We start from the raw sequence: 15,392 nt of genomic DNA on the forward strand, positions 1-15,392 counted from the left end.
AGAAATTATTATTAACCCAGCAGTGTCATAGCTTATTAGGGAAACAACTACCCATAATGATCAAAACTATGATTAGGCTGTTATTCTCAGGTAGATAAGAATAAGCAAAATGCAGTTAAATAATGCAAGATTTTGCTTTACTTTTTTAGCTTCCTAAAATGAAAATACACTTTTTTTACTATTACATTATATCACTCAGCAGAGCATTCAATGAACAAGAATAATGCCCTGCTTAGTCCTTTGATCTTAGTCTGAGGAAATTATGAGCATGGATGGTATTCAAACTATATTGGTGCCAGGCACACCAACATTTCAGGCACTCTAACTTCCCCTTGTTTTTCACTCTCAAAACCAACAGAAAGAAACCACTAAACCAAACCAGACAGAATGAGAACAAGAAATGAAAAACAAAATTTGAAAACCAAACAAACAAAAATCATGCAACAGCCATTATTATTCACCTCTCTTTGGAACAGACACACACTGAGCTCAGCTGCTTTATCTGATGGTCTACATTGTCTCATTTTTTCTGCTGTTATGGCTTGAGGTCATCCTCTTAGTTTTGTGTTGAACTTCTTGGCCAAGGTCTGTTGCATAGATTGATTCGTAGGAGCAGCTGGCCCATGCCATACACCATGACGCCTGTCTCAGCAGAAAATCAAACAGAATTTTGCTTTTGCCTGTTAACAGACAACAAACAGACCTAGTCTCATTTTTGCTTTGTTGCAAACATCTTTCAACAAGTGATGTCAGACAAAAAAATGAAACACTGAAAGAGAAGTATATTTGGCCTCTGGGGAAGAAGCAAAACGACCTAAAACTTCCTTGAGAAAAGTTGGTATGTGTGGAGAGAAAGGATTAGATTCTGCAGATGAATGACAAAATAATCTACCAAATTATTCATGGCCACAGGGTAGCTATAAAGTCTGTATGAACATCTGTTACTTTTTCTAAAGATCAAAAGAAATATGAAAGAAGAAAATATTTATGGAAGTATTCAATCTTGCAAATGCTTAAATTATTCTGTCATTTTATATTAAATATACATTATGTATAAAATATATTTTACATTATCAGTGGCATCCCAGGGCTGATCAAGTGCATATGATTTTGAAGACTGGGATCACAGTCTATATTTTTTTCACGATATTCGTCTAATGCCAACAGGAGAAAAAAAATTTTGTTCAGTTCAGGGAACAGACAAAACTCATTGTTGTAAAGTGTGTGGTAACACACAATGAGATCAGGTTCCAGAGTTGCAAAACCTCTTGGGTGGATTTACATGGAAGAAAATCCACCCGGGCAAAACTAGCAATTTCTTCCCGACGTAGTGGAGGTGAGAGGGGGCAAAATTGGGCCACGGAACTTGAATCAAAGGGCAGTTCTACACAGTCTTGGGGGACCGGGCTGAGCAGAAGGTGGGCAGTGGGGTTCTGTCCCAACCAGAGCCCTGTCACCACCCCTTGTGCCATGGGCTCCTCCGTCGCCTCAAGGCGAGCTCAGCCCCAGCACGATGAAATTCTAACCGGCTGTAAGAGCTGCCCAGCCGGCACCAGGCACCCTCCTGGGACCCGACCGCTACGGCGGTGCCTGAGGAAACAGCCCCGGCAAGGCGAGGGCTCGCCCGCCCTCACCTCCCGCTCCTGCTCCGGTCAATAAATCATCAGAGTCCGCGTTTCTAGGCGTCTGCGCTCCAAGGTGAAGCGCTGCGTCAGCAAATGCCTTCCCCGTGACTTTACCCTCGCCGGCTCAGGAGCCGCAGCCCCGGGCCGGGCCGGGACGCGGCGGCGGTGGGTGATTGGCTGGCGGGCCGGCGGACGGCCGGGCGGGGATTGGCTGCCGCTCTGCCTTTGTTCGGCTGCAGCCACTGCCGCAGGGCAGTGGAAGTTTGAGCGCGGCGGCGGCGGGTGCGACCTCGCCCGTGCACCGCAGCCCGGACGGAACGGAACGGGACGGGACAGGACAGGACAGGAGCCGCCGCTTCGCACCCCACCCTGCGTCGGAGCCCGGCCCGGTGGCAGCATGGACCTGGAGAGCAGAGTGAAAAAGGTAAGGTGGGGGCTGCCCGCCGGGTTACCTGCCGCGCCAGCCGGCGTTGCCCTCCGCTGGAGTCGCCCCCGAGCGCCGGGGTCGGGCGCGGAGTGGTGCCCCTGTCCCAGCGCCCTGCTCCTCCCGCTCCGTCACCCCATCCGCAAGCGGAGGGCAGGTGAGGGGCAGGGGAGCTGCCTGCGGAGCGACCTCCTGCCGTGGCCTCGCCCGCAGGCGGAACAGCGAACTTGTCCTTTGCGCCGGACGGTAATTAAGACGCTGCAGTTTATTCCTCAGGTAGCCGAGTGGTTACCCCTGTCCTATCATGCAAGTAAAAACATCTGTCCTTCCCTCAAAAAACCTTGAGACCTAATAGCTGTGTTCAGGTGTGTGCTCTGTGAGTGTGAAACCCAAATTACAGCCAAAGTGCTGTTCGTGGGTATGCTGAAGAATAATTTCTGACTTTTGATGTGACTAGTTCATTACAAATGTTTTTTCAGCGTTTGTATGGATTACCCAAGGCAGAAACTTAGGGTTGATCTTTTGTTTGTTTGTTTGTTTTTGTTGTTTTAAAAAGAGATATTAACTAGTTAGTTTGGACTCAGATTGGCAAGAAGCAGTAACAATTAACAGCGATAGGTAATCCTGTTGTATTGGATCTCTTCCAAAACTCACTGTTTAAAACTTGATATCTGAAACTGATGTCATGTGGGACGCACCTCTAAATCTTTGTTTCTAGTGCTTTTGGAAATTAGATGCAGCACTTAAGCGATGACTTCTTTTAGTAAGAACTTTATAGTATCTGTTACAACACTAATAAAGACAGAAGGAACTTTTTATATGAACATGTCTTAAATCTGTACATAACCCTCAGTGATATATCAAAACTAGTCTTTCAAAGTGCATATTGTATGGACACACATGGTTTGTATTCCTGAGTTATGTTTAAGGGCAGTAAGTTGTTCTAAAGTATCCATCTGCCTTTTTGTGTACCTATACTTTTAGTCTAGAAACTGACTGGCATGTGGAAATACTTGTGCCATGTGGAAGACTATCTGTTAAGTCAAGGCTGAATCCCATTGAAGCAAGTTAGCCTTGAGTTACAGCTTTCTCCAAGTGATGTCACCTAGATGAGGGTCTTAGTTTGGAGAAACTGCATATCTCATCCCTCAGCCAACTTCAGGACATCAGGGGATGGATGGATGCAGCGAAGTACTGTCACTGTCTTTAGAAGCTACTTGTGGCAGGAGGTTGTCCCCTTTGCCTGACTGCTTGTATGTGATTAAGATAAGCTTCTCTAGTAGATTTACTCAAACTTTCTAAGCCCGTTTTAAAACTTGATGGCTTCATAGAGGTTGGTCACTGAAAGTTTTTTGAACTCCAGGAGTGAAGAGGCGCGTGTTTCTGAAAGATACAGCATTCCTATTCAGAATTTCTCTATCTAAAGAGAAAATAAATATGTGCTGTGAAATACTGATAAACATCTGCTGATAATGGAGTCTTGGTTTGAGTGAACTTTTAGTGGCATCTACCTTAAATTGCACTGTAGTTATTGGGAAGTTGTTTGTATTGTAATTTTATTTGCCTATTTTTTGACATATTTAACTTTTCTCTTTCATCAACTTCAAAGATTCCTGAAGATTTTTTTTGAACCTGCTCAGACAGGTGTGGAAGCTGGTGCAGCAGAAGAAAACAGCAAAGCTCTGTGGAAATTAATTTTTATGTTCTGTTCAGTTTTACTGTTAATACTGCTAGGAGATGCTTATGATATGAAGAACTTCACTTTTTCTCTGTTTTGATTAAACCTATGTTCAGAAATCTACCGTTCTTCCTCTTCCTCTTGTTGCTTGTTCGCATCTCCCCACCAGCCTCTTTCCCTTTATTACTTAGGTGAAACTCCTTTCCCAAGAGAACAGGATCTGTGACAAGTCAATGCAGGGAGACCTGGGAAGCATCTCTGTGTGCCAGTGTGCTCAGTACTAAATCCTTTTCTTCATTTTTTTACTACCCATATTTACTTAATTAAAACTTCTTTGATTTCATACACTGGAAAGAATGAATAACAGTTCACATCTACTCAGCAATAGCTGCATGTGTTCATTTTCCACACTTAAATTCCTATTCTCATCATGTTTATTTCCTTATCTTTTACTTGTTTCTTTTTGCAAACTCACCTGTTTCTTGAAAGGTGAAAGAACGTTCTGGGAAGGTTCCCGTAAAGTCTATCAAAACCAGTAAACTACTTAGCCTTTAAGAGAAACTTGTCTTCAGATGGATGGAGATGTCCCTGACAGATTTTTTTTTATTATTATTATTATTTTTTTCTTTCTTTTTTTGGTCCATCAGCAGTAATGAGTTACTGAACCACATGCTGTGGTTCTCATACCTGCCATTAGGTGCTGCACCCTGGGCTGAAATAACTTGGGTCCTTTCACAAAATATGCTTGCTACCTTATGTAACTTTTTATTTTATAGTGACTTGTACCTATTCACTGCCTGGCAAAGGAAGGTAAATGTTAGGGGGGCTAATGAGTGGCAGACCTGCCTGTTGGGTAGGAAGTTCCAATAACACTGGGCAGAAGGAAGCAGGAATTACTTCATTGTCCCCAAATAAGTTGCTGTTGCCTCTCTCTTCTGAACGTAAAGTCTCAGTTCAGAAGTTGGCTGTTCTGTAGCCATGTTGAGCAGAGCAGAGGGAGATGAGTGCCCAGTGGAGCAGCGTGTGGTGTGGAGGCTCTGACACCCAGCTGATACAGTAAAAGAAAAATTTCTTCGTCTGACCGCAACTGCTTATCTATAACTGCATAGGGCAATATAATGGGATGCTTTCTGCTTCTAGAAAACTCAAGAGATGAAATTTCCAAGGTGACATTTCTGAGATTTCTCCAAGTGTCAGTAGTCTAGTTGTGATCTTCTCCATTGTCTTTTTGGAAAGCTGCTGTTGGCCTTCAAGAAGCTGGTGCTGTACTGGAGAGAAACATGCACGTATACATGAATGGTACACATATCTGTGTATCTGGGTTTGTAAGAAGAGAAAACACCCTTCTGAAATGCCTCAAGAAAGTCTGTTTTCATTGTTGATGTCAGGTTTGATTTCTTTGTTTGGGTTTTTTTGGGGGTGTTTTGTGTGGTTTTGTTTGTTTTTTCTCCAAATGTAACTGTTCCAGCACAGTTAATCTGACAGGAATTGCTTCCCCTCCATTAGAAGGGCATGAGGGCTCAACCTACCTGTCCTTCAGCAGGAAGAACTACTGCCCCATCTGCAACAACTTCTAACCCATCCTTTCAGCAATGAATAGCTTATGTTTGCTGTCTGTTAAGAGAAAAGCAGTGGTCCTGTGTAACATACCCTTCTTAAGTGTTTGCCTCTTGAGGAATCACAATTACTTCAGCTCAGACTTTTCACTGAACTTCTTCTGTTTGCTTTCTTTTATGTGCTGTAAGACTGATATTGCTGTCTTCACAACTGACCAGAGGAAGCAAATCTACTGTGTAACAAGATGTCTCTTTTGGTCTAAATCCTGGCTTCTGGACAACCTCAGCCTGCAGGAAACACATTTTTCAGAATGAATTTTCGGCACCGAGAATATATGCAGAACATATACTTTATTAAACATATATGTGTAACTTCTTTGTAGTCAGATCACTGTTTCTTGGAGACACGAAGTGACTGACGAACATCTAGGCAGTGAATAATGTGGTAAAATGTAGTTGCAAGACAGTCTTTTTAGCCACTATATGAATACCAAGTCTGATACTTTATTTTCCATTATAGTTTCCCTTTTAAGGGGATGGGGAGTTCAAGGATGACTGTACAGTTTTCTCCTTTGTCTCAGGATGGGTTGGATTTGCTCTTGCATTTGAGGATCATGAAGATAGCTTTGTATGTGAAAAGAGATTTCACAACAGAGCTGGAGCCTTAAAACAGTAGCTCTGGCTTGAAAAGTACTTGTGCAACAAACAGACCGCTATTTATCCTGAATACAATGTACACTGTGTTCTCAAATCTTGCTTTGAGGGTATAGGGAAAATGAAGATTTAATGCTCTTTATTGAAGAGTCTGTTAGAATGAAGTTCTGCTAGTCTGGATTCCTGCCCTGTCTGTCACCTCCCTGAACTTGGTAAAATGAATCAGTAGGTCATGGTCCTGCTGACAGCATGGTCTTGTGCTTCAGTGGAGAAAATAATCTGGCAGCAGATTTGTTCTGTATAAGCTTTCACTGTATAATACTTGCTTTATAAAAAGACTGTTGGGGTCAGAGGAGTTTGAGCGAAGAGATGCAGCTTCTCCAGTGTGGAATCTCTGCGTGGTTCTTTTCCTATGGCGTGAGAATTGGTTGGTTGTGTTATAGTGGAAAACCAAACACAGAGTGCTTTAGACATTCTTAAGTCAACAACTGTAATGAACTTTGATAAATGAGCAGTGAATGAAGTATGCATAGGAGCAAAGTCAACTTTTTCGTGTTTTGCGAAACATGATTTAGTAATATCTGCTGGGCTCCACTTCCTGTTGATGTCACTGTTTTGGTGTTACTGCCATGGAAATCTCGATAACAGAGCTTTTTTGCTGTTCCTTAGGTATAGTAAGATCAAGGAAATGTAAGGTGACTCATGGGCGAGTTTTGTTTGCAAGAAGTATGAAAACAAATGTGGAGATGTGAGAGGAGCTACTTCAGTTTTGTTAACAGGGAAACTGACTAACTACTTCCTGCATACATTGCAATGGGATTTATTTTGCCCTCAAACTTTGGGGAAAAAAAATAAGTGGTGTGGGTTTTTTGTTTTGTTTTGTTTTTTTTTCTTCTGGAACACCTGTCTGAATACACCCCTAGTTACTTTTTGCTTGGTGTGCCTGCATATCAGCTTGGCAGAGACAGCAAGGCTAAATTAAACATTTTTTTCTGTTGTAGAAGTACTCCCCAGGTGTTTGACCATAAAATATCATGCAATGATATAAAGTACCAGGCCAAGAAACTCTTTGGATGCAGGACTGCATGGCTTCTGAGATTAGGTGAAATTTTCTTTAATATGGCTTAATTATAAGCCCAGTATTAAAGTAAGTTAATTTTCCATCTCACTGTTTAAGTTACAGTATTCTGTCATTAAAGGCACAAAGATATGTTTCTGCAAGTGCTCCTGGAAAAAAAGGAAAGTTTTTCTTTTCCTCTAAGTAAAATAATAATAATGGTGAGTCACAATTGTCAATGAAATTTTAGTTGTAGAAGTTACTTTCCTGAAGTAAACGAAATGTGTTTTTAAGCATTCTGAACACGTCTTACAGATTAATGTCTTCTTCCCGGCAAATACAAAGTTTATAGGTGTAATGGGGTAGAAGTAAATATACTGTGCTGTATTTCAAAATTACATTTTACAATCTGTTTTAAAAAATATATGCATGTTTGGTTTACGTAGCTAATATATACATGTATGGGATGTGTATATATGCTTTATGTAGGGTGTATGTGTTTGAAAAAAAAGAAACACCCTACCTAATATATACTTTCCACTAACATTGGTGAGGTTCTTCTAGGTGCTGAAGACCTGCAGGTAGAGTAGAGCTGTGCAGATGAAAACCTGTCCCATGTGTTATCTTGGGTCTTAGGCTTGATCAGGTGAATAGGTTGAGGATCAAGGGAGTGAGGAGGCTTCTATTATGGTAATTTCAGATCACATCAGACATAACTGTACTTTAGTACTGCTGTATGTGCACTTCTGGTATTTTTGTTTTTTAAAGTCTGTCTAATCCTCCCTTTGCACCTTGTTTCCAGTCTGAGGTTGTCTAGCTGAAAAAAAAACAACACGCAAAAAGAAGCCCTTTCTTGCATGACTACAGACCCTAATAAGTGAGTGTGTAGATTTCCATGTTACCTTTTCAAAACCTGGTACTAGAAGATGCAGCTGGGCAAGAGCACTGATGGCAATACAAAATACACATATATTGTGAAAATGCCTCTGCAGTATTGGGTGATGGCTAGTGCTGTATTGGAGGTTTATATACAGTGTCATAGTGCCTGCCAACTGCATTCAAACTTAACTGGTCTCATACTGGACTTTGTGAATAAACACTACTTGTTTTCAGCCCAGCTGGGATGTCTTTAATAGCTGTTAGTCTTTTGACAGTGGGCTGTGTAGAAGTGTCTTAAATATTTATATTCAGAACTGTTTGATATTTAGCTGTAGACATGAAAATAAAATAAATTTTTAGTACTTGTGTACTATTGTAGGCTGCTGCAGCTCCTTGATTTATTCTTTTGCCCATCTTGCCAAGATCATCTTTCAAATATTTTTCTTGGATGCAACCACTTTTTGGCATCCTTCCTTCTGTGCAAATGGACTTCCTTACTCAAGCTTCTACATCTTAATCTGAGTCAACTTTTCCCTAGATCAAAATGCGTATTTAAAAAAAAAAGCTAGGACAGACTTGCCATCAATTTTGATAGACATGCTCAATAATAACAAATACAGAATGGTCTGTGGGATACTGCTCTTCACTACAGATGAAACTTTTTCTCTGTTTTCATACTGTGTCCATAGAAGTCTTTTAAGAGCATTTTCCAGATACTAATGTGTCTTTGTGTTTTGGCTTTTTTTTGTTGTTTCTTTTTTTTCCCCGTTTTGGAATCCTAAGAAATAACATACCTTTTCTGGTTTTTAAAATTTAAATACTGTAACCTATTTAAATTTCCAGTTTGCTGTCTTTCCTTACTAGAGAAGGCTCCTGCTGGTACAGAACATAGTGATACAAGATCAGGTCTCAGCAATAAGGCATGCACAGAAGATTTCTAATGTCTCTTGTTCTCATGGGCAGTTCTTTGTATACTTGGCTTTACCTTCTTCTTTGGAACTTCCTAAAGTACATCAGGATATACTAGAAATCTGTTTTGTTATGCTATACAAGTGTTTTTTTCAAGGTTACATTGGAAGTGGGAAACAGTATCATTTGATGTGCCCCCACAAACATCCAAATGGATCAGTAATTAGGTAATCTACAAATGATAAGATCCCTGGGATTTTATAGTAAATCCAAACCCAGCTTTAGCATGGATCTCTTCACTTCTGCCCTTGGAGCACTCAGGGGCATGAGAGAAAGATCTGCAAAAAGGTCTATGAAAAGGATTTAAGTCTATTCTGGGACTGACTGTTAATTATCACAGCCCACTAATGACAACTTTCTCACTGTATAGCCACAACCTTTCAAATTCTGAAGAGGCCTTGGACAGTGGAAGGACTGATCTTCTGCAGAGGCTGTGTACCAGTGTTGTGTCTTGATGTCTGTGGCAAGGTGGAAGATTAACGCAGATCACCTGTCTGGTGGTACAGGATTGCTTTCAGGGGGCAGGAAGGAAAAGAAGCCAAGACCCAAGTTAGCTCTGATCTTTTGGTGGGACTGAAGAAGTAAAAGTGTTGTGGGAGGAAGACCTTTGTAAAGGAGAAGGAATGTCAAACCAGGTTGCTTTATTTGAGGGCTAGATTAGTACTAGGTATGATGACTATTAAATTTTAACTATTAAAATGAAGACTTCCAGTTGAACTGCCAGGATGTTCTTGGTATCAATTGTGCCCAGCTGCTCCGTGAGAGTGAACAGAAAATACAGAATTGGACTGTAGTCACTGTATAGTCATAATATGAGAGTGGGCAGAAGCTGCAATGTGAGATATTCTGATCAAACATACTGATTTTATTTCTTCTCTGTGGTCCAGCATCATAATAAGATGTTGAATCTGCATCTGGACAAGGCCCTTGACAAATCTGATTTTGTTGTACTTGCTCTTTGTGGGCAATTGGATGACCTCCAGAGAGCCCTTGCAACTTAAAATAGTCTGTGCTCATTAAAAACAAGTATAAGCAAGCTTCAAAAACTACTGCTCTGTCTTATGTCTTAATTTACCTAAGATTTCTTAGGGCTTATCTTTGTTTTCCCTGTAACTGTCAACAATCACCTTGAGTTCTGTGACATTACACTATTAAAAGTCTAATCCTCCATTTATCACAACGCATTTTTTTTTTGCCAGAGCTCTGAGCTGTGGCACAATCTGTTCCATGTAGGAGCAAGCTTGTTAAACTTATCTATATTTATCACATAAGAGAAACTGCAGCCAACCAAATATAATTACATTCGTATCAATGTGGAGACTAAACTGGCCATCTACCTCTATGTGCATAGTCTATTTGCCTCAATGAATTTCTTTCACAGCATCCCATATGGAAGATGTTTTGTCTGGTGCTCTGTGAAGTCTACTGTATTTACAGGAATACAAATTCCCAAATTAGTGTTCTAAGATTGCAACAAAACAGGATTTCAGTGTTTGCCAGAGGATTTTAAATTAATAGGAGGAAGAAATGGCATTTGTTGCACTTTCATTCTCGGTGTTCAATAAACTTAACAATAAACACTTCTGATAATCCAGGTTTAAACTATTTCATAGTAACTACTGTGTTTCCATTCTACATCTGAACAAACTATTAGACAGTTGAACTGGGCCATTTGGATTTTTAGGGTGACAGTAAGCTTCTACCATAATATAAAGACAGCCAACTCTTGACACGGAGTTCCAGTCTGAACTGAAAAGGGGCAGTCTTTTGCTGATTCTCATTTTAACTGTAACCATTTAAAATTCTTTGCCCTTGAAGACTCTTTAATCTTGAAAGCAGCATGCAACAGATGATCTCAATCTTATTGCTATCATCTTCCATACTCAGCCTGTTTAAGTCTATTGGGTATGTTAGTAATACCAGATGGTTTTGGATAGCTTTTTCTGTAAAATGAAAATTAATGGCAGTAGACAGGCAGGAACCTTCTTCTGGCAGAATTTCAGCAGACCTGTCTGTGCTATTTCTCCCATAACTCAGTTTATGGGGAAAATGGATTCCCTTCTTTTCCCAGACACGCATTCCTGCTCCAGGGTGTGCTCAGCCTGTGCTGCATCTCTGGGTGCCCCAGCATAGAGCCATGTCCTTCAGAAGGCTTGGGGAATAAACATAGGCAGGAGCAATGAAGAAGCACACTGAGGCTTTAGGCTCTCTGAATTTTCCAGATTACAGCAGAATCAGCTGCTGAAGAGGAAACGGTCACTTCTGAGACTGATACTTCCTTGCTGCTGAAGCAGGTTCTGTTACAGCACTGTGGAGGGATATTTGACAGGCAGAGACTTGATCTTTAGATAGTGCACAGTGATTTGGGTTTGACTCTATTGTTGTTTAATACAGATTTTTGGCAAGTAACCACATAGTTTCTCCATCAGAACAAAGGCAGAGGTTGTGCATGCATCTGGAGTTGTCTAATTCAATTCTCAATGTGCCCTTTTTTTCATAAGGTGACCAGACATTGCATATGGAAACGTCATCCCCTTCTCTCTCTTTTGCAGCAGTCTGAGAAATGTTTCAAAACAAGTCTGTCTCTGCTAATTCAGTTTATTTATCTTAAGCTGCATAGGCATTTATTGAATGATGTGCACTTTATTACTGGAAAGGGAATGCAGAATCTTGTGTTTCTGAAGAAACCGATGCCAAGACTGCTGGTTGTGAAGATGCAAGTAGTCTGGCTGGTTGTTGTCCATCTAGGCTGGAAAGGGAGAGTGTTTTGGGTGGAGCTTTTAGACAGCACATATTTCCTCTCCTTAATTTGCTTCTGGAGAGGTATTTTTAGCTTGAACCCTTAACATTTAAGAGGCTTGAAAATTATATATTAAAAAAATCACGAAAAGCATTTTAATCTTCTTGCATTTCAGATTCTATTTTGGGTATTCTGGAAATGTTAAGGCTGTTTATCTGTATACTGCTTGATAGCTCTATACACAAATGATCCTAGGTTTCTAACCCTTCAAATTACAATACTAATAAAATTATCATTATTGCTCTTTCTCTCCCTTCCTCCTTTTTCAAAGGAAGGGAGAGTCCAAGCATTTTTTGTAAGTAATGCCAGTTTGTAGCTGAACTTGGCGGCTAGAGAGAACAGGTTAATGTTGGCTTTTGCAGGGGCAGGGGGGAGGGTGCAATGCAAGCACATTTTAATTTTAAAAGCTTCCTAGAGAGTTTGGAAAAACAAACAAACAAAAAAACATCAAAAAAAACCCCAAACAATGAACCCAAACAAAAAACCAATCTGTTCTGAAAAAAAAAAAAAGTTGTGTGTTGCTCTAGCTTCCTCTTTCTCTTTACAGAAGATCCTGGCCAACATTTTGTTCTGTTTGTGTGTGACCTGATAAGAGCGCTTTGTTGTTTTCTGATGTAGGGGGTGTGTGTCTGAGGTACAGTGTGTGTATGGTGGGACTCTGGATTCTACATGAGAAGACTCTTGTAAACACCCATCAATAGAGATCAGATTTTATTAACCTGTTAGCTTTATATATCCAACATAGTCAAAACTGTAGTTGATAAAACAGAATCATAAAGTTATGTTTATTTTAGGTGTCTGCTGCTCTGGCTTTAAGTTGGTGCCTCTAGAATGTGAAATTGAGCCTTTAGGCTGATAAAGATGTCACCATGATCACAGCAGGCTTGTATTTCTTCTTCTGGATAAGAAAGGAAGAAATAATTTCATGTCCCTCTATGTACCCCTGCAGTTGAAAGCAGGGATTAATAGCTGCAGAAGTATCTCCTCTGGCTAGATAGCCCATAATCTTCAGGAAGGTTTTATAATGTCCCCAGGAGCAACGTTCCTTCAAATTATAAAATGACTAAGACTATAGTCTTCCCTGCATCTTATGTGTTTTTTGTTGAGCAAATGGTTTGTGAATGTGTTCCTTCATTTTAGACAGAAACAAGTTGAAAGCTTAGCTGTTTATATCCTTGTATGTACAACAAAAGCAGTATGGCTTCTTGGCGTATATTGGAAACTTCCTAATAACAAAACTGTATCACAAAATCTAATTAACCCTGACATTGCATTATTGTTGTGAGAACTAAAGTTAGTATCAGCACTTGTCAGCTCCAGCTCACTTTCCATTGATGGTAAAAGGCAGACTGGAGGTGAGTTGTCCCCTTTGTGATGACCATCCCTCCTGCTGCATCTGCCCACAGCTCACTGGGAGTGCTCCTCATGCTGCTGGAGCAGTGGTGGGAGTGTGGGATGGGTCCCCTCCATGTGTTGGGCATGAACCTGCACACCAGGCCATGACTACCGTTCCATGGTCCTTCATCTGTCTGATTTAAGAGCAATGTTCCCTAAAGGTTTAAAGAGCTGGAGTAGGGCATTTAAAATTTACTATAGTACATGGATGCATATGTTATAGAGCTTGATGTCTTACTTTTCACCTTGAACTTCCAGTGGCTGTTAATCAGTTAAATGTGCTGATGTATTGATATATTGTGTGAATATTGGCCTTTACTGTGCACGGGTTTTTATGTTCTCCCATATTTCCCCTGCATTATGGTCATCTGCCTTTTTAATCTTTTCACAGTGAAACTATTTGCATATCATTTATGGTCATTGCTTTCACTAACTGTGTTGTTTCTCTTTCTCCTTGGAAAGTAAGCTGGTATTAGTCCAGCTGAAACATAATTGTAAAGGTTATGTTCTGCTCTCAGTCACTATCAGAGTAGTCTCAAACAGACTTGGGAATATTAGACTAATGTCTAAGATGTTTTCTTTATTCCTCTCCGCTGTCCGGGTTAGTGCATATGAATGTGGCATCTGCTTATTTCTTGATCTCTTGCATCTTGCCAAATCATATTCTGCAAATAACTTTGTCCTAACAGCTGGATTAAATGTCCTTTGACTTGGTCTTATGGCCTCACTTGCTGCGGTTTCACAGCCACAGACCTAAGTCAGGGCTGAAAAGAATCTGCTTCCTCCCTTGTGTGAAACTTGCAGAGAGCTGGCCTGGGGAGACAAGTCACCACAAAAATACTTAGTTTTGGCTAAGGCTAACTTTCTGCCTGCTAGCTCAGCCCTACAAACAGGTTTGTGCAAACACTGTCACTTATGTAGGTACAATGGAAAGGTGATTGGACCCTAACATAATGTCCTGATGTCAGTTTAGTTAAATGCTTAATCTTTACCTTTAGTTGTGGATTGCAGATCATAAGGGCAGCAGTAACATCATTCATGCAACATATTTCTTGAAGCTGACTGTAGTTTTCTTCTTGCTTTTTTACATAGATGGGCTTGGGCCATGAGCAAGGATTTGGTGCCCCCTGTTTAAAATGCAAGGATAAGTGTGAAGGATTTGAGCTTCATTTCTGGAGGTAAGTTGCGTCAGGTGTCCCTTAAGCTGTGACTCACCACTACAGATCTAGGCGTGTGCATGCAAATGTATAAGTAACTGATTTTATTCTCTCTTTCAATTAAATTATTCAGATGCATTAAAGAGACTGTGTCTAGATTCAGGGCCAGAGCTCAGCTGCACAACAGAGTGTTTAAGTATGCCATCACTTGTGAATGTACCTTTCATTTGCACTGAAGTAAATGCTGGTACTTCTACCGAAGCATTTGCTTTAGCTTAATGAACAGTTGAAGCAGGTTTGTGAAAACATCTCTGTTCCTACAGTAAGAGAGATGATGGGGAAGAAGTGTGTTTTACCTCAGCAATAAAATGTTTTCTCAACTCCTGACCAAAGGCATACACCTTGATCTCAGATTTTAGGTAACACTATGTTGCAAAGATATTGAAACTTTCTATACACCTACAAATTACTTGGAGGGGAAGGAGGTGCCATAATTCAAGCAAGTTAGATAGTACTTGGCCTTGGGTGATGCACTGTTCCTAAACCAGTAAGAGCTGATGATACTTGCGGTAAATATGCTGTAGTCTGTGCTGTTACTTCTGCAGAAATTTTATATTCCATTAAGACTTTTCTTGTCTTACTGAAACCTTAACAGCTCAGTTCACTGATTATACTGGTTGTGTTTTAAGGTACAGCCTAGTGATTTGGATTTATTAGAAAAAAAAAATACTCTTAAGGGTAGCAGATTGCACAGGACATACATGTGCACTAACACATGCTAGCAATGAAAGTGATGTTTCAACAATGCTATTTAGCTACTGTCATATCTGTATCTGCAGTAGGGTTTTATTTTGTGAGGTTCTTTAAGGTAGTATTTACATCCCAGCCAGAGTATCATCAGGTACAGATAAGGCCTAGGAGACTTTTACATCTTTACCTAAGTATTTGACTGCAGCTGAGACTCAGTTTAGAGAAAAACCAGACAAACAGACCACAGCAAACATTTGCTATAGTTGGTGAAGATATAGCTTCAGTTATATATCTGTAATACATAACTCTAAAAACAACTTATAAATTATGACAAGGAGCATGAAGTGGTAGTACACTAACAACCAAACTTGATCACCTAAAGATAGAAGAAATTATTAGATTATGAAAAGATTTTTTTTTTTTTTTTCGATGTACAGATAGTCACTGA

At 40.3% G+C, this 15,392-nt stretch overlaps 1 protein-coding gene across 1 annotated transcript in view; it reads left to right on the forward strand.

Annotated features, from left to right (window-relative positions):
- Positions 1-1,832: 1,832 nt before the first annotated feature.
- TES (testin LIM domain protein) overlaps positions 1,833-15,392 on the forward strand; it is a 28,531-nt gene continuing 14,971 nt past the window's right edge. The window contains exons 1-2 of the mRNA XM_013367135.3: positions 1,833-2,049; positions 14,130-14,215. Coding sequence (XP_013222589.3) covers positions 2,023-2,049; positions 14,130-14,215 — 113 coding nt within the window. The 5' untranslated portion in view covers positions 1,833-2,022. The remainder of the gene's footprint in view (positions 2,050-14,129; positions 14,216-15,392) is intronic.

Source organism: Columba livia, chromosome 1, assembly GCF_036013475.1.
Source record: "Columba livia isolate bColLiv1 breed racing homer chromosome 1, bColLiv1.pat.W.v2, whole genome shotgun sequence".
NCBI classification, from domain to species: Eukaryota; Metazoa; Chordata; class Aves; order Columbiformes; family Columbidae; genus Columba; species Columba livia.